This window comes from Panthera onca, chromosome B1, assembly GCF_046562875.1.
Source record: "Panthera onca isolate mPanOnc1 chromosome B1, mPanOnc1 haplotype 2, whole genome shotgun sequence".
Classification (NCBI taxonomy): Eukaryota; Metazoa; Chordata; class Mammalia; order Carnivora; family Felidae; genus Panthera; species Panthera onca.
Window position 1 is genome coordinate 17,887,001 of NC_138342.1, and position 27,031 is coordinate 17,914,031.

A 27,031-nucleotide genomic window follows, 5' to 3' on the forward strand; every position below is an offset into this window, starting at 1 on the left:
GTTCCTCTAGGAAACGTTCAGTAACACGTCCCCACTTACGTGCTGGCTACGTGATTCCGGAAGAGTTACCCCACTATACAGTGAAGACACCACCAATCACCTGGCAAGGTCTGGGTAGGAGCCAGCGGGGGGCATGCAAACGTGCCATCCATGGGCCTTGTTGAGAGTAACAACACAGGTGGCTGCATAATAGCTAATGAAACTTTGGGGAGCCTGGGTGGCTCAGTCGGTTGGGCGTCCGACTTCGGCTCAGGTCATGATCTCACGGTCCATGAGTTCGAGCCCCGGGTCAGGCTCTGTGCTGACAGCTCAGAGCCTGGAGCCTGCTTCAGATTCTGTGTCTCCCTCTCTCTCTGCCCCTCCCCTGCTCATGCTCTGTCTCTCTCTGTCTCAAAAATAAATAAAAACATAAAAAAAAAAAATTTTTTTTTTTAAATAGCTAATGAAACTTCAAACTTCGAATTCAGTTCTCAAAATATACCGTGTATAGTAATTACATTTAAAAGCCAGCACTGCGGAGCCTGGGTGGCTTGCTCAGTTAAGCGTCTGACTCTTGATTTTGGCTCAGGTCACAATCTCACGGTTTGTGAGATCAAGCCCTGCATCGGGCTCTGTGCTGACAGCATAGAGCCTGGTTGGGAGTCTCTCTCTCCGCCCCTCCCCCACCCTCTCTCTCCTCAAATAAACAATATTTTAAATACAATTTAAAAAATAAAAGCAATTAGTATTTTCAAAAGCCAAGTAAATAAAACACAGTAGATGAAAGAAACTAGAGGCTGAAATAAAGGGCAAAGACTCTTATAATTCCAAGTTATAGCTAGAGAAAGGCACAGGTGCTACCATCACCGGTTTCACAGGGCACTGCTTCTATTGGGGCATATTTACGCATCTTGAGAGACAGAGCCGGAGTTGGGGGCGTGACCAGAAAGAAAGGGAAAAAGAGAATCCCAAGCAGGCTCCGCTCATCAGCACCGAGCCCGACACAGGGCTCGAACTCACAAACTGCGAGATGGGGATCTGATCTTACAACTTAACTGACTGAACCACCCAGAGGTGCCCTACTGGGGCATTTTTGATGGTCACAATGAACTGACCTGCCCAAATGGAAAAGAACTCCTGCTGAGACACTGACCAAGGAAAGGGGTAAAGTGCCAGGCAGTAAACAGTTAACTTTAGGCTTTGAGGGCCAAGGGAGAAACTGAGGCTATTCTGCAGGTACTTATGAACCACTTAGTATATAACCATTTAAAAAAAGCAGCTGACTGCTCTGGGCCACCATGATTTACAGATGTCAGGTATAAAGGAAACAAAATAAGGTAAGAAATCCTCCTATCTTGATGGCATTAAAATCCAAGAATATAAGACTACTGAGACAACTGAGGAGATTAGGATAGTATAGAAGTTAAATATCTAAAGCAACAAAATACAAATCTGAATTAAAATTATTTTCAGTTATATACATAAGCTTTGTGATACAATAGCACAAAGATCACTAATACACCGCCCAAATATGACCACCAGGAGGTACCTGTGAGAGAAAAACTCAACATTTGCAAGTGTACATAACAGACCCTCAGAGTGATACTGTTCACTCTTTACGGTACAAATTTTAAGAAAATAATGGAGAAAGGAAGTGAAAAGTATAGTTTTTCATAGAAGCTAACTTTGCCAGAGCAGGCAGAGGTATCCAAACACCTGAAGGTGTTCCAAAAAAACAAAACAAAAAAAAAACAACAAAAAAACCCCACACAAAGATGATGATTAAGGACCCAAATAAAGGGAAGAAGAAAGAGTTTTTGAAAATCTTTGTTAACTTGATAAAAATAGATTCATACATTTGCATGTTACTTTTAGCCCAAGACTTACTAAATATAAAATCACTGGCAGTTTTAAATAATCCATTGTCATTATATTAATAATAAGAGTAATTATAGGGGCACCTGGGTGGCTCAGACAATTAAGCATCTGACTCTTGGTTTCGGCTCAAGTCATGATCTTTTTGTGAGTTCCAGCCCCACATCAGGCTCTGCGCTGGCAGGGTGGAGCCTGCTTGGGATTCTCTCTCCCTGTCTGCCCCTCCCCCACTTGTGTTCTCCCTATCTCCCTCATATAAAAAATAGAAAAGTATAAGATTAACTATCAATCTGTAATTATGTAAACTCACCATGATCTGAACAATGGAATCAAGTTCAAAGAAAATACCACAGGGTATCCCGTTTGTCAGACTACAAAGAAGTATTAAAAAGCTCACCAAAAATAAAATTTAAAAGTAGCTCTAAAATAAAAAATGAAGAATTAATAAAGGATATGACTTCTTTGCTGCTTTTAATTTTTCCCCTATGGAACAAAAAGGAATGTTACGATTTTGCTCCCCCTACCTCACACCATATACAAAGGTCAATTCCAGTCGAAATCATGGACCTATATGTAAAAGATAAAAAACATTAAAGCTTCTTAAAGAAAACAAAGAGTGTCTTCATAATCTTGAGATAGGAAGAGTTTTTTAAAAGAGGAAATAAAAAGCACTAACTATAAAAAGCAAAACTTTAGAAAAATTAAGAAACTCTGTACATAAAAAGGCAACATTAAAAGAAAAAGGAAAAAGTCGCTTTTAAAGACTGAATGCTTGCACCCCTCCCAAATCCATATGTTGAAATCCTAATTCCCAATTTGATGGTATTAGGAGGTGGGGTCTTTGGGAGGTGATTAGGACAGGATCGTGGCCTCATGACTGAGATTAGCACCTTTATAAAAGAGACCACAGACAGCTTCCTTGCCCTTTCCACCATGTGAGACACCATCTATGAACCAACAAGCAGGCCCTCACCAAACACTGAATCTGCTGGCACCTTGATCTTGGCCTTCTCGCCTCCAGAACTGTGAGAAATCTGTTGCTTATATAAACAGTACTCTGTTACAACAGCCCAAACTCATTAAGGCATGCATGCCCTGGGAGAAAATACTTTTTTTTTTAATTTTATTTATTTATTTTGAGAGAAAGAGCACACGCACGAGGAGGGGAGGAGCAGAAAGAGAGGGAGAGAGAGAGAATCCCAAGCAGGCTCTGTGCTGTCAGTGCAGAGCCTGACGCAGGGGTCGATATCACAAACCATGAGGTCAGGACCTGAGCCGAAATGAAGAGTTGGACGCTCAACCGACTGAGCCACCCAGGAGCCCCTGGGAGAAGACATTTTAAACACATAAATCCAACAAAGAGCTCCTATTCACAATTCGTATCAGCAATTCCTATAAATCGTAAGAAAAAAACAGATACCAAACTAAAAATAGGCAAGATTTATATGTAGAATCTTAAAAACAAACAAAGCAATATAAATGAACAAAATACAAACCAACTAACCTCACAGAGAGAGATCATTTTTGTGGTTACTGGAGGCAGAGCATGGAAGGAGGGAGGAGGACAGCTGAAGATGGTTAAAAGGTACAAACGTCCAGTTATAAGATAACACTACTGAACAGTATATTTGAAAGCTGCTGAGAGAGTAGAGCTTCAAACTTTCCTTTCTTTCTTTTTTTAGTTTCTATATGAGATAACAGATGCTCATTAAGCTTACTGTGGTGATCATTTCATAATATATGGAAGTCTAGTCATGCTGCACACCTTACACAGTGTTGCATGTCAATTATATCTCAATAAAACTGAATGAGAAAAATAAAAGCCAAAGATAATGAAAACAAAGAGGCAAGATTTGAGCAAGAACTTCACAATAAGGGGATACCCAAACTCACAACAAGAAAATGGAGAGGTGCTCAGCATCACTAGTCAACAGAGAACGACAAATTAAAACCACAACGATATATCATAATACCCCCACCAAAGGCTAAAATTAAAGACTTAACACTAGCAACCACTGGCAAGGATGTGGAGCAACGAAAACTCTCATTACTGGTGAGACTATAAACCAAAATAACCACTCTGGTCAACTGTATGGCATTAGCTACCAAAGCTAAATATACGGGTACATACAATCCAGTAATCCCACTCCTGAGTGCCTCTGTCTGCCAAAAACCAAGTATGTGAATACTCGTAGCAGCTTGCTTTGAATGCCTGAACCTAGCAACAGCTCAAATGCCCATAAAGAGTAGAACATACAAGTTTTGGTATTTTCCTCCAAAGAACTATGTAGCATGAAAAAGAATACGCTGCTGCCATATGTAAAAACAAAGATGCATTTCATAGATGTAATGATGGGAAAGGCATCAGATATAAATGAGTACATGCTGTAAAATTCCCATTTTATGAAGCTGAAAAGCAGGCAAAACTGATCTATGGTGATAGACATAAGGGATATTTCTTGAGATGATGGTGGGATTAGCTAAAAAGAAGCATAGAAGAGCTAACAAGTGCTCGAGCAAAAATCTTGATCTTGATGGTAGCCAAATGTGCATATTCACATAAAAATATCATTAAGCCAGACACTTCAGATCTATCTGTGCACTCTGCCCAATACCTCCACGGAACACAACTGGTCCCCTTTGATTACCAATCCCACTTTAGAAAATTTATCCTGCAGATTTTCTATTAAATGTGCAAACTAATATCGTGCACGGCAATTACTAGAAACAAAAGAGAGGAATACCTAAATAAATCATGGTAGGGGCATAAATAATATTCAACAGTAAAAAAGAATGAGGAAGATATAGAAAGATTTCTGAAAGGAGATTTTAGTAGAGCGATTAAGAACACAGATTTCTTGCGACACTAACTTTATCAAGTTGGGCGGTGCTTAACCTCGCTATGCCTCAGGTTCTCCATCTGTCAACTGGGGGTAATGATAATAGTATTAGACCTTGTGAGGTAGCTCTGATGACCAAATAAGTTGATGCATGTAAAGACTTCAGAAGAATGCCCAATACATGAGCACTTAATGAAAATTAGCCACCAGAATCATATCATCCTAAGGTATCATCATAAAGATATCTTTATTATAAGATAAATTGTTCCGTGGACATCATCATCATCATTAGATACACAGAAAAAAAGCATGGCCTGAAACAACATTTGCAGCATGCAGCCTTCATGTAAAAATGGAAGAAAAGAGGACTACCTATTCATTTTGTTTCAACATACATGAACATCTCTTCAACAACAGGAAAGAAACTTTTATTAGTGGCAGGTTACCTATTTGGTGCAGAATGACTGTGATGGAGGAGAGGGGTGGAGGTCAAGTTTTCACTCTACGTTAATGTGCAGAAATAATCAAAACATTTGATCTGTGTGAATGTAGAACCTATTTAAGAATTATAAAGAAAAAAAACCCAACGGTGCTAACATTCACGTTCAGTTATAGAGTAGACAAAGCTGTAGTTTGCTTTCATTCAGCAAGTTTTATACAAACAAAGATTCAAACCTGCACTAGAAAGACGTAAAAACAAATGAGTACTCTTTAGTTTCATGTATTTCTGTGTGAATACGGTAACAAAAAGGAATCAAGGCACTGAGGTTATTACACATTTTTGTGCCTATCACCGACTAAAGTATTAAGTGCTATGTAAATTGTCTGACCCTACTCATCGCCTCCTGGCTATTCAGGTTTTTTTGTCTCCTACTCACCCCAACTTCTAGGAATCTTCCTGCCTCAATTCCTATTTTTCGGATCATATAATTCCAACAAACCCAATTTCTATGTAAGTTTTTTCTCTCCCATCAAGACTAGGATAGACACGATTGGTTACCACAGGACATCTACTAAATCAAACTACGGTATCTATTCCAGATTTGCAAACCAATATATTCTTTCTGTCTCATTTTTTTAAATACAAAGTTATTTAAAACCAGATCAGAAAAAAGATTTTTAATGCCGAATTAGGAATTTAGATTTTCTCTATAAAGCCATGTATTTTAAGACAGTTTTCAAGAAAAATAGGATTTTATCTATTATTCAAAATAGTGTCAGGTAAGGAAAAAAGATGCTGCCTTCCATTATTTTGAAGACACCACTTTTATCTTAGACATATATTTACTTAAGAATAGGTATAATTTAATTAGCTCTGCCTTTATGTTTAATTAGCAACTCTAAAAATCCCATATACTAACTTTATTATAATTTTGTCAATAATTTCAGATACATTTCACTTTGCAGCCTCTAGATGGCACAGTTATATTTTTAAAAAGCAAAAGAAAGGGATATTCTGTGAAAATAGAAAAATATCTCAATACTGTATTTTAGCTTTAAATAAGAACCGTGTATTACATTTTTTAAAAGATGAAAAGCATGAAAGATAAAATAGCTTATTCTTTCTAGAAAAGGATTATACCAATTTAAATAGTTTAGAAGAACAACTAAGGAAGTTAAAAATAGATGCTTTAAACTAGTATTAAGTAAAAATAAAAGTTTCACACGTGCAGTATCATGTCATTAACAGTGAAGCTTATAAAATGCCTTTTGTGTGTGTTTTGTTTCATTTATTTTACCCAACTTTTTCTGATTATTATATAAAGTTCAGACAATGCTGTATCTCTAGTATTTTTCCTCCAGTACTTTCTAGTTTCATGTTATTTTATAATCAAAACCTGAATGACAACACTTTCAAAGTGAAAGAAAATGCTTCATACGTTAATTAATGCTTCATGCTTTAATGTGAAAGGTTACTACAAAATAATAAAATGTGAACTTACAGACACCAGACTTACAGACATCAAACATCTTCTATTTGTCAGAAGCCTAAACTTATCAACAAGAACCATGCACAAGAAAAGGATCAATGACTTAAACAAATATGGCTGAGTCTGACTAGTGTAGACTCTATCCACCGTCAGCCAAGCTAAATAACCCACATATTAATGGAGGTCACTGAAAGACCATCTTTACGCCCTGCTGAACAATATAGTCACTCCTCTACGTGTCTGACCAGCTGCTGGGTAAGTATATGCTTAGCAGAGGTACAAAGAAAAAAACAAAAAAGGAGTTCAGGAAAATTTATCCTACTTCAAGCTTGCTTCTTCTAGTGGTAAATGCACATTTGTTAAGAAAAGAAGAATTGACAAAAATTAAGATATATTATGTTTCGGTGTGCCTGGGTGGCTCAGTCGGTTAAGCATCCGACTTCAGCTCAGGTCATGGTCTCACAGCTCATGAGTTCAAGCCCCGTGTCGGGCTCTGTGCTGACAGCTCAGAGCCTGGAGCCTGTTTCAGATTCTGTGTCTCCCTCTCTCTCTGCCCTCCCCTGCTCGTGCTTTGTCTCTGTCTCAAAAATAAACATTAAAAAAAATTTTTTTTAAGATATATCACGTTTCGAGATCACTCAGCTTTGATAAAATATTGTCTAGATAACAGATTCAGAGCTGGGGGCAGGAACATAAACATAAGCTTCCTCACTCCCAGGCTAGTCCTGTATGACTTCTTGGAAATGCCTTTCAGATTCGTAAGTAATTCCTTCTACTGTTCTCCAAATCCATGTGTACTACTCCATTTGTATACTGTAATATAAAAAATATAAATAGCATGGCTAATTTCACAATTATCAGCTCAGGAATCCGACTCACTTAGGTAAGTCACTAATAATAAGACCTGTTCCTACACATTCATATACACATCGATATACATCTATACATTTTAGTTTCTCTGAGACTAAAGAAACTGGCTACCAAAGACTGACAGGTAGGAACAGTGGTAAATAACAGAAAATAACAGCAGCTTGATTAGCATTAAAAGTGAAAAGGCCTTAACTGTGTCAATACCATCAGTTACAGTAACTAAACAGAAACTGCCACTGTTACTCTAAATTGAAGAGTCTAAAAATTATGATGTATAGTGGAAGAAGGTGCACGATGGCAAAAAAGGAAAATCCCTCACTATCCACTGTGTATCTCTGGGCAAATGAGTCACTCTTTCCTGGTGAAGAGTTAGACTCTATAGACCCAAATGTCTCCAAATTTTCAGAAGGTCAAAGTTTAGTTGAACTGTCTCACTTATAAAGTTTACTGAAAATCCCTGTAACCAAATTCAATCCCACACACTGCATTTCGTAGTAACTTAATTTCCCTTTAAACTCAGAATTACACCAAGTATCACCCCTTAACTATAGGTAACAATTTATGTTAAAAGTTCTTTTTAAAAAATCTTCATTTAACTACGCATAGGGAAAAAAATGAGGAAATTTAGTGTTTATGTGCATAAAGTTAACAACTGCCGTACCATTAAAACTGCATAGTTACTAAGGGAGTTGCACTGCATGGTGGTGATATTTTCATCCGAGTAGAGTATATAGCACCCATCTGACTTCCAGCCTCCTTGTCCATTCAGCAAATCGAAATCCCACTGGGCGGCCACAGCATCTGCTCCGTGCGCGATTCGACGCAGTGTCACATTAACAGGGATGTGGTGGGTATCTACATTCACACCATCTGGAGGAAACGGGAAATAACAGTATTTCTGAAACAAACTTCATAAACAATAAAATGTCAACTTACACTCTAATGGGTACTCTGCAGTGTCTTTTTTCACTAGTGACTCATTAAAATGAGAAGGAACAGAATTAAGCACTTTCAGGTACAGTATATCATTAAAGTCACATTGTCCAGCAACTCCAGGGTAACATATGCCTACGTAACAAACCTATTTTGGTGAGGATCACTGGGGTAACCACCGTACGCCGTTTTCCATCATCAGCCAAATTTGTTGAATTCCCAGTGGCTGGGAAAAGCTTTCCGTTGCGGAACGCGAGGAGTTGAAGCTTGTAGAGAGAGTCATCAGTTGGTCTGACTTCCCTTTTTTGCTTTGGTGAGAAAAGGGAAGGAGGAAGCTGAATGGAAGCTTCCACGATAGTATTCTGAATACACACAAAAACAAAAGCAAAGAAAGGTAGCCACATTAGCACGCAGAAACCAGGAAGAATATTTTAGACAGCTACGAATGTTTCCTATTTATACACTGAACCGTTTCTTAAAATGTATACATATGAAATTTAATAGTTAAAATAACTTATCGGTTAAGTGAAGTATCTGAACACCACACAAAAGCACAGAGGAAAAGAAGCGGAAAAGACAGAGAAATGGGAACTATAGTTCAAAGAGTTGAAGTAGTAAATAAGGAATTATTTCCAACTACAAAGTGAATTTTCCCATGATAACACATACTGCTGAAGTCGATGCATTAAACAGATCAGGGATCTCAGTGATCACTCTTTGCATCAATTTTATAATGATCAATTACAGAAATAAGCACCAATGCAGCATATCACAAATCTGAGTTTAATTAATTTGGACTTACGGAACTCTAAAGGTGATTTATGACGGATTCGAACTGTCAAACAACAACAAAAAAAGAAATTCTACAGACTTAATAGAAATAGATTCAAACAAACTCTCATTTTAGCAGAAGTATCCCTGAGACTAAGAAACACATCCTGTTGGAAAAAACACAGTAACAAATAGAAGAGCTAGTAATGCTGGCTGATCGTGGAGTGTTTTACAGGATTTTTAAATTATAAATTACTCGGCATTCAATAAAAAATAAATTCATATGCCAGGCAGGCAAATAATTAACCATCTGAAAAAAATCCCTATTTTAGGAATTTATCACAAAGTTTTTCTCTTGGCATCAATCTCTCTCCAATCCAATGTCCACGCTATCAACAGAATTTCCTCTTAAGAAATATATCTCAGGGGGCGCCTGGGTGGCTCAGTCTGTTAAGCGTCCGACTTCAGATCAGGTCATGATCTCGCGGTCCGTGAGTTCGAGCCCCGCGTCGGGCTCTGTGCTGACAGTTCAGAGCCTGGAGCCTATTTCAGATTCTGTGTCTCCCTCTCTGACCCTCCCCCGTTCATGCTCCATCTCTCTCTGTCTCAAAAATAATAAATAAACATTAAAAAAAATTTTTTTAAAAAGAAAAGAAAAAGAAATACATCTCAGGGGCGCCTGGGTGGCTCAGTTGGTTACGTGTTGGCCTCGGCTCGGGTCATGATCTCATGATTCACGAGTTTGAGCCCTCTCTCTCTGTCTCTCCCCCGCTCACACTCTCTCTCTCAAAAATAAATAACATTAAAAATTAAAATATATATATATACATCTGACCTTGTTATTTTAAAGAACACCTTGGCTCTCCAACGTTTAGGGATCGCTGCCCCCAATTGTAAGTACATCATATAATTTGGCTAAAATCTACATCTCAAATTCACCTTCTAAAATCCCCTATATCTCCACCTTGAATTTTTCGATCTTCAAGATTTCATATGTGTTTTATGCCACTGTGTGTGCTGTACATGCCAGGACCCCTTGCTGAAATGCTCTACCATTCTTTTGTCTGGCCAACTCTTGAAGTGGGCAAATCTGATTTCTAGCAAGATCAAAGATGGCCCAGGGTTAAGAGCGGTTGACAGCCAGGAGAAAGACATCCTTAAAAGGGGGCTTTTTTGGATGATTAATTACATGACTCCCTATCACACTGCTTTTCCAGTTAGCTGCTCCCTCTTGTGGCCTCATGCGGGATTCTGCACACACATCTCATTGCTAATATGAGCATTTCACAGTGTAACTCACTGTCTGCCCCTTTAACCAGAGTAGCAGGATTTTTGAGTACAGATAATCTCCCTTATGTTTCTGGACCCTCTACACTAATAATAGTTCCTGGCACTTGTATCGGTAAAAGTAACCCATCGTTTGTAAAACTAACAAAAGTCTGTGTGGCATGACTGTATTTTTAAAAAAGGATCCATTTAAGCAAGTGATTAACTTTAAAATTAGTTTTTAACTGCTGTGCTTAGAACAATCTTGGAGCACACTGGACACACACAAATGTCTGTTGAATGAAGTATTTTGAAAAGTTTGAATACTGGAAGTTTGAATATTTCTTTTGAATGGAAGATGCCAAGAAGGTATTTGGTAGAAATACTCTGTCTAAGAGGGGCACCCGGGTGGCACAGTCAGTTAAGCGGCTGACTTAGGCTCAGGTCATGATCTCACAGTTCATGAGTTCAGGCCCCACGTCGGGCTCTGTGCTGACAGCTTAGAGCCTGGAGCCTGCTTCAGATTCTGTGTCTCCCTCTCTCTGTTCCTCCCCTGCTCATGCTCTGTCCTCTCTCTCTCTCTCAAAAATAAACAAACATTAAAAAAAAAATATTTTGCCTAAGAAAAATACACAAAAAGGTTTCTACTGTTCTCACTTAAAAATATAACCTGATAGAGAAACAAAGTTTCTTATAAATTCACTCGCTAATCTAGTAAATTTCTACTATGTATGTAACTTTATCTTAAATAGGTGTGCAGAAAAAAGGGAAATACATCAACAGATCGATTAGTTAAAAGGTCAAATTCCTGATAAAGCGTTACATACCGGACATTTATTAAAACTTGAGAACTATAAAATTCAATAATATAGTTTTGTTGTGAACACAAAATGACTCAAAAAGCACAGGTCTCTGGGTAAGCATTACTTATGGTATATCAAATTAATTTTAAAAAGAAGACATACCGACATTTTCTGAAAGAGCTGAAAAAAAGGAAATGACATCTATAATTTCTAGCAGTGAGAAAATGTTTTCTATCCAAGTTTAAACTTGTAAAACCATCCAAACAACAACAAATAATAAAAACTCAGATCGTTGACAGATGAAAGCTACATCCAAACAACAACAAATAATAAAAACTCAGATCGTTGACAGATGAAAGCTACATATTCAAGGCTGTACATACTGTAGCTTCTGAAATATCCTTTAAAGTCCAATAAGGAATATTGTTAAATATTATCACAGGTGACCTGGGATGGAGAGGGGACGGTTAGGGGTGCCCGAAAAGCTGTATCAGAATGTCTGGATTTTTATAGGAAGAATATAATATTTGTATATTTAATTTCCTTAAAAGAAGTGATCACTTATTATGGCAAAGCTGTAAATCTAATGAAAACAATCACTGAGAAACACTCATTTGTTACATTTACCATGATTTTTACCTTTTGCCGCTGACTGTCATTCCATTTAACCCTCTGTTCATTTTTAAATGTATGGATTGCAGCAATAGAAAGATATACACATGGGCAATTAGAGCTAATAAATTAGAAAAACCTCTCTTACAACCCTTTGGGAAATACCGTATATGTTTTTGGCGTCTAATTTTTATTACTGCAGATCATATGCCAACCCTGGGGAAAAGAACATAGGATCTGAAATAAGAAACCAGGATACGGGTCCCAGCCTCACCACTTAGTGGCCACTTAACACTGCACAATTTTGTTTATACTCTCTGGGTCTCATCTGTCACAGGCAGCTAATGATCTTTCTAACAAACGGTTGTAAGGACCACATGGGATCATGACCATGACAAGCATAAGAGGCCACATCACTGTGGGTGGTATTTTTATTACTCTTACTACCGCAGTGTGGCGAATGGTTATCTGGAGTCTGGGGAAACAGAAAACGTCTTCAAGTAACTGACTTCCCAGCAATAATCTAGAACCTCATCATATTTTGACTTCTACAATTCACTTTTAGTATTAATACTAAAAATCGACCAAATATGAACACACATAAAAGTAATGTTATCACAGAGCTCTTACTATTGTATTGGCAAAATTCATGTATATTTCCCTATTTACAAGATATTAAGTCAAGAAGAACGTTAAGTATCATAAAGGATGTCAACTCCAATACTTCCATTGGATCTTAACATCTTTCCTTATGAAACAACCTGAACGTCTGCCACTGTGTAATTAGCAAGTTAAAATTTTCTGAAATCCTAACTTTGTTCAATTCTGCGGAATTCTAACACAAATTTGAATAAGTCAGAGAGGCACCACCTGCCTTAAAACAAGAAAATACTAATTGATTCATACTGTCTTAACTATCTACTCCCTTGATTTTAAAGATAGATATGATACACTCCAATTTTTTTGTGAATAATTAGTTATTAACTGCATACCACTTTTTTTTTTTTTTTAATTTTTTTTTTTCAACGTTTTTTATTTATTTTTGGGACAGAGAGAGACAGAGCATGAATGGGGGAGGGGCAGAGAGAGAGGGAGACACAGAATCTGAAACAGGCTCCAGGCTCCGAGCCATCAGCCCAGAGCCTGACGCGGGGCTCGAACTCACGGACCGCGAGATCGTGACCTGGCTGAAGTCGGACGCTTAACCGACTGCGCCACCCAGGCGCCCCAACTGCATACCACTTTTTGATTATCTCACTGCTAAAGATCAACAGGAATTATGCTTGACTTCAGAATGAAGTTTTTATTAACTGACTTTCCTTGCTAATTAAGCTTTGGCTGTTAAATTTTATTCAACAGTATTTATTGGATATTTTGTTACTCTGTAGTGGGCACTGTGCAGGATCTGGAGATAAACAATGAATAAGCCACGGACACTAACTCAAATATTGATAATCGAACAGGGGAGAGATAACAACAATAAAACAATAATAAGAACTAACATTTATTAAGGGCTTACTCTGTGCTGGACACTACTGTAAATGTCTACATATTTGCCTCCTTTAATCCTCCAAGTAACCCTTTGATTTAGCTACTGTTTCCTGACGCCTATGTAACAAATGAGGAACTGACATTCAGAGAGGTGAAGGTGCTTGCTCAAGTTTGCACAGCTGTTAAGTTAGGGAGCAGAAAGACAACGTCTGGCTGCAGAGACCAAATTCTTTGTCACCATATCCCGTGGCTTCTCAGTCTAACTCAGCTCACCATAGTATCAGCTTTGAATTATTCTGGAGAACAGACGAAGCACTATGGAACAAACAGGCGGTGATGAATTCTCAGGAAGAGAAGGAAGGTACAATTTGCATGGAGTCTTAGAAACAGAGTAGCAAGGCTTTCACCAGGCAGAAGTGAGAAAGAGGGTGGGGTGGGAAAGGGGGCAGAAAGGAGGGCAGGGGGCCCGAAGACATACACCACTGGTGTGGAAAGTTAGAGAACTTCAGTTGGGGTCTCGGACAAGGGAAACATGGGATGCGCAAGAAAAACTGATTTCTAAATTCCAGTCGAGGAAAGTTTACAGAACCAATTCTTCCAGACTACATTACAACTGAATTCAAAACACCAGCAATTTCTAAAAGCTCTTAGCAGATTATCGAAAAACAGATACTGTTGGGAGAGCTAATATAATCTGTTATGGCACCGACAGGAGAAGGAAGCATTTGGTTAAGAAAAAAGAACAGATGTGGTGCTGTAAGAGTCCAAGGACAGCTAATTCAGTCTCCACCTGGCCGGCCCGCATTGGTGCTCACTGGTGACTCAAGCACTCTGCCCTCAAGCAAGCTTCAGCCTCCCGTGTAGGAGGTGAGAAAACCATTTGGCCCCTGTGTGTAACATGCAATGACAAAGAGATGCACAGAATGTGACAAAGTACGGAGAAATAAAGGAGATAAGGGTGGGAGAGGATAGACAGGACGGTATTAGGGAAGATTTCTTGAAGGCAGTATTTCTGCATGCACAACCAAATTGCTGAGAAGGGGAAGGGGAGGAGCCAGGAATCCTAGCAGAAGAATTAGCATGAGACTGACCTAATAGGCTGGGAGAGGAACCATGGGGGGTTGGTTGTTAGTGGACAGAAGAAAGGAGGCAGGAAAAAAGATGGCGCAGGAGGGCAGATAAATGCCAGAGGATGAAGCTCCCTGGCAGCCAGCTTCCAGAGAGACATGAAGAGTATTTATCAGAGGATACGTGAGATAAATTTCCATGTTGGGTAGATCCAGGGATAATGCTAGTAACAACATTAACCAGGTGAAATGACACGGACACAGACAACTTGAACAGCCTCTGCAAACAGGAAGACTCCTGGAGACCCTCTGCTCTGTGGCCCTGGAACTTGTTACTAAAGGGTGGACAGACTAGGAGGTGTTCCCAGAAGGCCCAGCAGGGCTGAGGAGCCGCTCAGGGAACTGGCACGACAGCTCTCTGGTAGAGGGTAAGAAAGTATTTCAGTACTTTACTGTCATGGTTGAATTGCTACATGCTTGCTGAATGCCAGCCCTAGGTAGACAATCTATATAAGGAGGATGGATTTTTAAGGAAGAGCCTGTTGACCCAAAGACTAAATAGGAAGCCACAACGGTTTAGGTAATCTAGAAGTCCAAACCAGGCTGTGATGGTAGTAAAGACAGAAGGACAGCGATTGAAGAAATATATAAAAAGCAATTTAACGGGGCGCCTGGGTGGCTCAGTTGGTTAAGCGTCCGACTTCAGCTCAGGTCACGATCTCGGGGTCCATGAGTTCGAGCCTCGTGTCGGGCTCTGGGCTGACGGCTCAGAGCCTGGAGCCTGTTTCAGATTCTGTGTCTCCCTCTCTCTCTGCCCCTCCCCCGTTCATGCTCTGTCTCTCTCTGTCTCAAAAATAAATTAAAAAACGTTAAAAAAAAAAAAAAAAACAAAAATAAAAAGCAATTCAAGAAGCTCCTATTGCTAACGGAAAACTTCCTTGTTATAGGTTTAACTTTGTATGTTAGCATATTCTCCCATTCAAAAGTATATACATGGTATCTAGTTAGTATATGCAAGGCTTTAAAAAAAAAAGGAAAAGGACATGCATAAAGAGTAAAAACCGCCCTAGTGTAAAGTTACAAATGTAGTTTCCTGTTACAGTCTAAAGCATTTTGCTCTGTTGACGTTACAATTTTTAACTAATTTTGTGTCACGAAGCACAGACTCCCTTTTCACTCGGTTTAATCATGTCCACCAAAGAAGCATGAATAATAGTGTAATGTGTCCTTGGTTTCTGGCCACAGATGATCTTAAAAGGATAGAATAGTATGAAATTGACAAATCTGAGTGTGTTCATTTAAAGCTTTCGACTTTGGCAGGTAGAAGCTCTCCTTACCCAGAGGGGTAGCTTGTGAAATTGATGAAATGTAGGGTTTCATCATTTGTAATCCCTTTCTACCAGCTCTGATCATCTAAGATAGAAGGGTTCATCAATTTTAAGTGCTCCTCAAAGGCACATGCCTTTCTCTCTCGGGTGTGTGTGCGATGCTGTTTCTCTGCCTTCTGTGGTATGTTTTACCAACGAAAAACACAACAAGGAAAGGAACAGGTCTGCAGAAGCAATGCTGGGTGCATTGAGTACCCTCACAGAACCAAGAGTAACAAATAAATCTTGCGAATTTTCCTGAGTATATTATATCAAGTAAATATATTATCATTAGACATTCTGGCCTGGTTGAGATTGTCCTGGGAAGTGGGGGAAGTTGGACTGCTTCTAAATTCAGCAAGCTGGCTCTCCTTATGGAGGTCACCAATAGCAAGGTGTAACAAAATACATTAATATTCTTTCTTTTTTCTTCTTTTCTTTGTTTTCTCTTCTTTTCTTTCTTTCATTCAATATTTACTGAGTGCCCATATTCATTCATTCATTCACTCATTCAATATTTGCTGAGTGCCCATATTCATTCATTCATTCAATATTTGCTGAGTGCCCATATTCATTCATTCAATATTTACTGAGCGCCCATATTCATTCATTCATTCATTCAATATTTGCTGAGTGCCTGTATTCACTCATTCATTCATTATTTACTGAGTGCCCATATTCATTCATTCATTCATTCAATATTTACTGAGTGCCCATATTCATTCATTCATTCATTCATTCAATATTTACTGAATGCCCACAATGTACCAGGACACCTAACACCTATTTGACCAATTACTATGCAGCCATTAAAGTGAATGGAATATTGTTTGTGAGATAATTCAGGGACAAGCCAGAAACAAAGAAAGTCCTGTGTCATTAAAATCCACAGACAACACAGCTACACGTGGCCACGCAAAGCTAAATGAAAAAAATGTGGTTTCATTAGGGTGTTAGACTTGGACCTCCACTATTTGCTTCAATGTAGTCTTAATGAAACACATCTAAACCCCAAATTTTAAAACTCAATAAAAATGCTTTTCATTTTGCTTGCTGCAATAAAACACACATTTTCTGAAGACAGATCACATGTTTGCACTTCTTTGCCAAAACTCTTGATATACAGCTTGCCTGATTAAATGCCCAATCTCAAGGCTGGCTTTTCCATTAGGTCCAAGAGGCACAGAGCCAAGGACACACAATACTTTCAGGAGGTCTACGAAATGTTCTCATGTCTTTAAAATCAGGAGTATAAAAATGAACTTTCAGGTCAAAGAAAATGTTCTAATATGTATTAATATATCCATCTTTTTACCAGTGCAGTCATAAAATATAATTTTGATATTTTTGTATAGAGACAGGGTCCAAAGGGCAGAAGTGTCTAGGCCCATGAGAGGCATTACATGTCCCTTCCTGGTCTGAATTTCTTTCAAAACAACAGCAAAAAACAATACCAATACCTACCCCATCCCCAAAATAACTTCTAATTAGGTGATTCTTCAAAGCAAACCATTTTGAGCATTCTAACCTAACAATAAAGAGTCTTAAATGCTTATAAAATGTAACATACCTTTAGGGCCAGACTTGAAAACGTATTTGAAACATTGCACTTAAAGCTCAGTTGCTTATCCAGGTTTCCATCTGGATCCCGCCTCCCATACTCAGAGAGGCCTGTCCGGTCAGAGGCTGCTACCTTCTGGAACACGGTACATGTCATCCCAGTGAAGCCAGCAGCCTTGATGACATAAGCTTCCAGAGCAATATTGGGTGAATACTTCAAAAGTCAAAGAGGAGTTATGAAAGATTTACAGCATGAGGGAAAAGCACTTTCAAAGAGTCTTCAAACAAAAAACACTGTACGTAAGCTAGAGGCAAAAAGCTTAAGTTCTTACATAACAAAGACACTGTGTAGGTAACTGGCACATAAAAAAAGATGCTGGAAACAAAAGGATATCCTAATCTAGAAAAATACCAACTGAGGAACATTCTTCGTGGGATGGAGCCCCACATCGGGCTCTGCACTCACAGTGTGGAAGCCTGCTTGGGATTCTCTCTCTTCCTCTTTCTCTGCCCCTCCCCTGCTCGTGCTCACTGTTTCAAAATAAATAAACTTTAAAAAAAAAGAATTAAAATAATAAATAAAATAGGGACACCTGGGTGGCTCAGTTGGTTAAGTGTCTGACTTCAGCTCAGGTCATGATCTTGCGATTTGTGGGCTCGAGCCCCATGTCAGGCTCTGTGCTGACAGCTCGGAGCCTGGAACCTGCTTCAGATTCTGCGTCTCCCTCTCTCTCTGTCCCGCCCCTGCTCACACTCTGTCTCTCTCAAAAATAAACATTAAAAAAAATGCTTAAAAAATAAAATAAAATAATAAATAAGTAAACTTTAAAGAAAAGTGTGTCTTATAAAAAAATCAGCTAGAGAAATCAGTGGACTCGCTTAGTAACACAAGAGGAGTGCTGGGGTTTGGGAAATACACTTTCAAAAGCTGCCTTGTTCTAAGGCGCCTGGCTGGCTCTGTCGGTAGAGCATGTGACTCTTGATCTTGAGATCATGAGTCTGAACCCCAAGTTGAGTGCAGAGATTACTTAAAAAGAAACTTAAAAAAAAAAGGCAAGGTCCCATTTTAAGTCCCATGTATGGACAAAGTCCTCTTTTGCAATTTTTTTTAAGTGTAAAACTTATGTGCAAGGTGTGTAAAATCTATCAGGAAGATAAGATACAAATTAAAAAATATAAAAGGCAAAGTAGAATTTGCCAAGCACCATATGTATGGAAGAAAAGAATTGGTGCTCCCTCAAATATTCAAGACTAACAAATTTTTGCATTAGCTTTTGCAACCCAGATGTCACATTGTGAAAACTCTTACTAAATTCGATTACATTTTTTTAAGCTTATTTATTTTTGAGAGAGAGAGCAGGGGAGGGGCAGAGTGAGGCACAAAATCCCAAGCAGGCTCGGCAATGTCAGCGTAGAGCCCAACGTGGGGCTTGAACCCACAAACCGTGACATCATGACCTGAGCTTAGATCAAAAGTTGGATGTTTAATCGACTGAGCCACCCAGGTGCCCCCAACTGTATTTGTTAACAAAGTACGTTCCATTTTTTTATTGACCAAAGACACAAATAATTAAGACAAATATGTGAAACCTCAGTTGAAAGGAAGAAAACAGCCATTTTGAGGTGCCCTGTAAGCTGTATCATTTGATAAGTAGATGCATCATTTCCGGGAACCTTTCCTACCCTTTGAAATGGAGGACAGGCCGCCTGGGGGGGGTGCTCAGGTGGTTGAGCGTCCAACTTCAGCTCAGGTCATGATCTCACGGTTCATGAGCTCAAGCCCCAGGTCAGCTCTACGCTGACAGCTCAGAGCCTGGAGCCTGCTTCGAATTCTGTGTCTCCCTCTCTCTCTCTGCCCTTCCCCAATTTGTGCTCTGTATCTCTCTCTCAAAAATAAATAAAAAGCATTAATGTAAAACTAAAAAATAAAATAAAAGGAGGGCAAATGCACTATGCACCTTTATTATATCCTTGAGTTCTCCAAAGAACCAATGAAGTTTAGAGAAAGGAAGAAGTTCTTTGAGCTTAGTAAGGCTCAGGCAAGGAATTTAAAATAGATCTAAATGACCAGGGAAGACCATATGTGGTCACTGAAAATGGTGTGGGGCACCTGGGTGGCTCAGTCAGTTGAGCATCTGACTTCAGCTCAGGTCATGATCTCACGGCCTGTGAGTTAGAGCTCCACGTCAAGCTCTGTGCTGACAGCTTGGAGCCTGGAGCCTGCTTGGGATTCTGTGTCTTCCTCTCTTTCTGCCCCTAACCCACTTGCATTCTGTCTCTGTCTCTCTCAAAAATAAATAAATATTAAAAAAAAAAAATTTTTTTTTTTAAATATGGCAAGCCAGTTTCCAGTAAGGCCATGTGTCTGAGAGAGAAATTACCCTGAAGTATGTTGTCAGGTCAGTAGTCATGGTAGGCCCACCATTTTATTTATTATTCAAGAAAGTAATCCTAAATTTAATTGAGCAAAAGGAACAATAAAACACAGTATCATCAAAAAGCTCCCATCAACCTCTGGAAAAACAGTAACCCTGAATTGTATAAAATCCTAGGAGGAAGTAGAGAGTATTCTATGAACCGACTTAAAATAATTAGGAAATGAGAACTGTGGACCAGAGATCAGAGTATGAGTAGTAAGGGAATGACAGAGTATTTATCATATTTACCACATTTGTAGAAAAAGTCAGCAGTACACCAAGAAATTTAGAGCTGCTCAATTTAGCACAAATAAAATTTAATATGATGAGTGATTATTAAACATAAATACTCATTATTCCAAGAGTGAGACTTACTGGAAATGTCAACAGTGCACAAAGGTTAGAGGGCCTCCTTGTTCTCTCTCTTTTTCTGTTTCGATTTTTTTTTTTAGTAGTGTTTATTTATTTTTTGAGAGAGAGAGAGACACAGACAGACAGAGTGTGAGCAGGGGAGGGGCACAGAGAGAGAGAGAGACAGAATCCAAAGCAGATTCCAGGCTCTGAGCTGTCAGCCCAGAGCCCGACGTGGGGCTTGAACTCACAAACAGTGAGATCACGACCTGAACTGAAGTGAGACGTTTAACCGACTGAGCCACCCAGGCGCTCCCCAGTTCTCTTTTGAAATTGGAATCTGGGCAAACAATCACTTTCTCAGAACATCCTTCAGGGCCCAGAACAGAGTATCAGCTGGGAGGTACATGTGACAGTTACAGTAATCCTACAGTGTGCTTATTTGTCTTTCAAATTAAATGGCAATAACCATTCAAACTGCAAATTAAGAAAGTATTTTCTAATTACTAAGAAAACAGATTACTCAAAAGTGAAATGAGCTTTTAAAATGTTAGAGAACTGGAAATTCTATAATAATCAGCAGGAACAGAAAATACCCACATCATGAGGAAAAAAAAAAAACAACTATCTTTTATAAGTTCAAGATGCTTTCAATGAATTTCTTTTCTTAGAATTCTAGGACAGCGTTACACTTACTGTTGAATAAACGTGAGCTCCGTTTGCTAATCGGTACGTAGCAATGCGCTGTAGACACTGAACAATTCGACTGCAGGCCTTAGCTTCCCTCTGTGCCAGCCACAGAACACGCTCGTCAGCCAACATGATGTTGCTTGCAATGTCAACCATCACATCACCTAGCTAGCAGGTGTGCAGGAGAGAAGAGGAAGACCTTTAAAACCAATACAGGCTGTTTTACATAATCAAAATCACAATGAGACACCAAGATTGGCCTTCCGTCTAAATGTTCACCTGAAAACCCAACAGGCACTTATTTTTTCTGACTGAAACATTTTCAGATATGAATAGCACATTCAGTTATGACCAGCGGGTAACATTTAGCTCAGGGGCGCCTGGGTGGCTCAGTCAGTTAAAGCATCCGACTTCAGGTCATGATCTCACGGCTCATGGGTTCGAGCCCTGGGTCAGGCTCTGTGCTGACAGCTTGGAGCCCAGAGACTGCTTCAGATTCTGTGTTTCTGTCTCTCTCTCTCTCTCTCTCTCTCTCTCTCTCTCCCCCCCCCTTCCCCTGCTCACATTCTGCCTCTCGCTCTCTCTCTTAAAAAAAAACACATTTCGGGGGCGCCTGGGTGGCTCAGTCGGTTAAGCAGCTGACTTCGGCTCAGGTCATGATCTCGCAGTCCGTGAGTTCAGGCCCCGCGTCGGGCTCTGTGCTGACAGCTCGGAGCCTGGAGCCTGTTTCAGATTCTGTGTCTCCCTCTCTCTGACCCTCCCCCGTTCATGCTCTGTCTCTCTCTGTCTCAAAAATAAATAAACGTTTAAAAAAAAAAAAAAAAAAAAAAAAAAACACATTTCGCTCAAAACAGTATACTTGAATAACTACCAACTCATTGGTAAAGAATGACATGTGGTACTCATTTTCATAAGGGGGGAAAAAGGCAGTTAAGTTAATCAAGGAGAAGGGAAAGATATCACACGATTCCCAGAACAAAAAGATCTCAACTCTTTGGAAAAACATTTATAAAGACCTCTTTTTGTATGTTAACTCAGTATTATTAGTAAGAAATACACACGGCTACCTCTTTTGCATCCTGTGATGTCCAAAACTCTAGGAATGTCCAGCTATCATGAGTTCCCCGCATATGCCAGGCCGCTGGATGGGTCTTTGCACATGCGGTTTCCATGACCTCGAATGAACCTCTTCGGTTCCTCCCAGTTCAATGAATGCTTTACGATCCAGTGCCACGAAATACATGGATCCTAAGAGGTACTTTTCCACCACTTGTTTTATTTATTGAATTCCTTTTATTAAGTTCAGCCCATGACTTACAGATGTAAACATCTGTCAGGCAATGCCACCAAAAATGTCCATTAACTATGGTCGACACTGACTTGTATGTCCCATGTCAGAGAAATGCATTGAATAGCCCAGGCTAATGAGACATACTGGTGTCGAGGGGGTTTGCTATCAAGCAAAATGTTCCTGAGAGGGAGATCTATGGCAGAAACAACTACAAAAACATTCCAGAGGTAGGATCACAGGATTTACAAGCTGGCTGGTCCTCTAATCAAGAAACAAACAGCAAAGGCGTTAAGCCCCAAAGCCAAGCAAGAAAGTGAAGGCTATTTTAGCAAATGTCTTTTCATCATCCCAGAAGATCCCAGATGAGCTGTTCAACCCTGCTCTGCATCCGATACTCTTCCCAAGATGTACAAGATGTACAATTATGAGACTGAGGTGGGACTAGACAATGTTCAGTCCATCCCACCCACAGTTCACTTCACAAAGAAGACAAGCCTGTGGAAATGCACTGGATCCCAGCGCTGGAACACGATGGGTGAGGCAAGTGAGTGAGTACAGGGGTGAAGAGCAGGACTTCAAGTCCTGACCTCTAGCTGAGCTGGACACTTACCCTCTTATGCCTTCCTTTAATTGTAAAAGGCAGATAATAACAATCCTGTCTTTTCTGAATGTTGTGAAGATTAAGTTCCTATGATAAATACAAGGCTCCTAAAACCATGCCTGGTCAGGTGTCCTCATTATTGTATTTTATCGCTCCATTATTTGTTTAACATTTCAATTCCAGCATAGGCCCCTCTTTCAAGATAGCTCTAGGAGTGTTAAAGAGGGATGGTGCATTTATATGCAAAACTATGTAAGAACTCATATAACTCAATAGCAAAAAAAAAAAAAAAAAAAAAAAAAAATCTGATTAAAAATTCGGAAGAGGATCTGAATAGACATTTTTCCAAAGAAATGTACAGACTGACCAACAGGTACATGTAAAGGTGCTCAACATCGCTCGTCATCCAGGAAATGCTAATCAAAGCCACGATGAGATGTCACCTCACACCCGTGAAAATGGCTATCACAGGGACAGCTGACGAGGATGTGGAGACGAGGGAAGCCTTGTGCGCTGCTGGTGGAAATGTAAATTGGCACAGCCACTTACTTCTAGAAAGCAGTATGGAGGTCTCTTGAAGAATTAAAAATAGGGTCTAGCAACTCCACTTTCCCTGAAGAAAATGAAAATGCTAACTCATAAGGTTCTCGCGCCCCTACGTTCACTGTAACATTATTTACAGTAGCCGAGACATGGAAGCAAGTCAAATGTACATCGATGGATGAACGATAAAGAGAACGTGGTGTCCACACACATGTGTGCATGCACACACACTCTCTGGAATTTTACACAGCCGTTAAAAAGAAGGATATCTTGCCATTTGTGACAACGTGGTTGGAACTTAAGTTGAGGTATTATGCTAAGTGAAACAGGTCAGACACAGGAACACAAATACCATAGGATCTCACTTCTATGTGGAATCTTCAACAAAACTGCCAAGAAGACAGACAGGGAGTTGCCAGAGGAGGGAGTAGGGGGTGGGCGAAATAGGTGAAGGAAGCCAAAAGGTACAAACTTCCGGTTACAAATAAGTCATGGGACGTAGCGTGGGGGCTGTAGTTAAAAATACTTTTTGCATATATGAAAGGTGCTAAAAGAGGAGATGCTTCTCACGACAAGAAAAAAAAATTTTGTAACTGTGCACTGATGGATACGAACTCAACTTATTTTGGTGATCGACTCACAATATATACAAATACTGAATCATTGTGCTGTACACCTAGAAATAATACAATGTTTCATGTCAATTACACCCCAACAAAAAACAAAAATTTAATTTAATTGAATTTAACTTAAAAAGAGGAGTGCCTTTTTAAAGTCTATGTTCAGGGCAACCGGATGGCTCAGCCAATTAAACATTTTTTTAATATTTATTTATATTTGAGAGAGAGAGAGAGAGACAGAGTACAAAAAGGGGAGGGGCAGAAAGAGAGGGAGACACGGAATCCGAAGCAGGCTCCAGGCTCTGAACTGTCAGCACAGAGCCCGACGTAGGGCTCAAAATCACGAGCTGCAAGATCACGACCTGAGCCGAAGTCAGATGCTTAACCGATGGAGCCACCCAGGCGCCCCTAAAAATAACTTAAGTCTATGTTCATCTGTAAATAGCACAATGCATCCAGCAAAACTGTCTCTCTCTACTCTCTAAAGCACTGCTACCTCATCCAATTAAAAATAGTTTATGGGCTTCTTAATGCCTCTAACATACTATATCACAACTCTTTCCTTATTTTATTTCCAATGTAAACATCTTAAGGGCAGAGACAACACAATGTCTTACTTATATTTATACCCTTATTCACTAGTAGAACTCTTGGTATAAAAGCCAATAGCTACACAGTTCCATTTACTCACTGACTAAATATTTATTAAGAACCAAGGTGAGCCAGACACTGTGCAGAGCAATGGAGACACAGCAGTAAGAGAAACACACAAGGTCTATTAGGGGGCTTGTAATCTCTGAGGAAAATGCAAAACAAGTAAACACATGTTTTAAAAGTGACTAAGTTGTGATAACTGCAAAACTACCAGAGTGATATATAATGAAGAGAAGGGAATTTAATCCAAACACTCTATTTTAATGGACTCAGACATTCCCAAAGAGCATTTCCCTCCAAACCCAACACATTAACAAGATCAACGGAGAACCAGAAAGGCCTAGGCCTATAACCAACCCCAATGCAACCCAGAGCCTATTCATTTTATACAATTCATGGAACATTAGCATCCTAGTATATAGTCTATATATTCCTAATAACAAAGAGGTGAGGGTGGTGGATTTTATTCTAACAGAAGCTCTTGTTTCTGGAGCTATAAAGAAGGCAGTGGGGGGGGGGGGGGGCGGGCCTCGGTGGCTCAGCCAGTTAAGCGTCCAACTCTTGATTTCGGCTCAGGTCATTGACGATCTCATGGTTTATGAGATCGAGTCCTGTGCCAGACTCCACACTGACAGTACAAAGCCTGCTTGGGATTCTCTCTCTCTCTCCCTGCCCCTTCCCCCTCTCAAAATAAATAAAATAAACTTAAAAAAAAAAAAAAAAAAAAAAGGACAATGACTCCGATATGCCAATAACTGAACATGTCAATCAGCTATTTATACAGACAATTGGAATAGTAACTGCCAATTTTTAACAGGAATTCAGAGTAGCCGGAATAAATTGGCTAGGTTTGTGTCTCTTATTCTTACCTACTGTGGATTTTAAAAGATGCTCTATGGCTATCAAAAAATTCCCACTGGCTGCAAACACCTAAAAGATAATATGTAAGAAAACACAGACTCTAAGGTACTACAGAAATAAATATGGAGTATTCATAGATTAGCACCATTACAATTCAACTTGTCTTATACTTTTTTTTTTAAGTTTTAAACACATAGACTTTACGAAGATCCAACAGGAGACCTGACAGATACATCATCTCCACTGAGAAACTTTAATTATTGTGTGATCAAAAAGCTACTTACTGCTATGGCCACCAGATAATGCCAGTAATGGAATTTAGTGTGTTCTAATAACTGTAAAGAAAAGAAGTATCTTTAAGAAGGTATATAGGTAGCAAGAATGATTGCTTTAGCTGAGAATAATCTATCTTTCTCATTACTTCATTCCAAATGGCTAAGAACTCAGGAAAGGGATTTGTTGCCAAAATACTCCCCAGAGCAGGTGATCATAAAATGCTGTAAACTTCTGTAGCTTGGTTACAGAAGCAGTTCTGAATCCGTCACAGTGGCAAAAGAAGGACACAAAAAGGGTAACAGTGCATGAAAAATTAGATTGGATTAAAAAAGTATTCCTAAAATCTGACACACCAAGACAGTCTGGCAACTGCAACGAGCGTTAAAAAGCATTGGATCTCTCCTTGACCTCATTTCCTAAAGGCCACTCCAGCCACAAAAGGGTCAGAAGGAATCACACACCTGCTCTCCCACCTGTCACAGTGAATGGTTGAAGCTCAAATGAAAACACGTGTGAACGCGCATTATCAAAGATAAAAAGGGTAAAGAAATGGAAATGCCACAATAACAAAGAAAGCATTAAATGTCAATTGTCATAAGAATATTTCATGTTCTCAATATATGTGTTTGGAATTCTGATCAGAATCAGATCAAATCACCTGTAAATTTCATGAATGTCTGATGCGTTAGCATAGGAAACACACGAGATGATGCATAACCTAAACTTGGTCTTTAATTGTAATGTAGGAGGACAGTAGGACAATGAAGGCAGAGTATTTATGTGCCTTCGAGTTACACACTCCTGGGTTGAGACTTCAAGTCTGTCACCTGCCAGTTAAATGCCCACGAGTCAGTTATTGAGCCTGCCCAACACTCAGTTTTCTCACTTGTAAAATGAGACCAAGAATTCTATGAGAAGGGCTCAGAAGGGTTCATGCCAGTAGGAAATTAAGAAAACAAAAGTTATCTTCATTAAGCAACTCACGTCATTTCTGAGAAAAGCCAAGGGATGTAGCCCTCCCCACCCCAGTTTGCATTTCCAAGCACAAGGAAGCAGGGGGTACCAGTTAAACCTAATAACCAGAAAATCAAGAATTACAGACTCATGTGTGGGATGGGGCAGCAAGCTGGGCAGTTGTTTGGGGACAGCTAAGATGGTGCCAGTTTGTAAAGGGATGACGTGCTGTCCAAATGTGACTAGGTAATAACAGGAATAAGGGCAGTAGCTGGTATTATTACTAAGTTCAAGAAGCCCTCACGATTTTCTCCTAGTTACACATTACGTATAATACTGAGATCAAACCTATCTCAAAGTGTGTTACTGCCCTGCATACTTTTAACAAAGGGATTACTCCACTGTGAA

General features: G+C 39.5%; 1 protein-coding gene across 1 annotated transcript in view; it reads right to left on the reverse strand.

Moving 5' to 3' along the window:
• ADGRA3 (adhesion G protein-coupled receptor A3) overlaps positions 1 to 27,031 on the reverse strand; it is a 134,894-nt gene that overhangs the window by 17,613 nt on the left and 90,250 nt on the right. Inside the window, exons 11-14 of the mRNA XM_060655336.3 lie at positions 20,830 to 20,991; positions 17,376 to 17,579; positions 8,577 to 8,790; positions 8,157 to 8,365 (exon numbers count right to left, since the gene is read on the reverse strand). Coding sequence (XP_060511319.2) covers positions 8,157 to 8,365; positions 8,577 to 8,790; positions 17,376 to 17,579; positions 20,830 to 20,991 — 789 coding nt within the window. The remainder of the gene's footprint in view (positions 1 to 8,156; positions 8,366 to 8,576; positions 8,791 to 17,375; positions 17,580 to 20,829; positions 20,992 to 27,031) is intronic.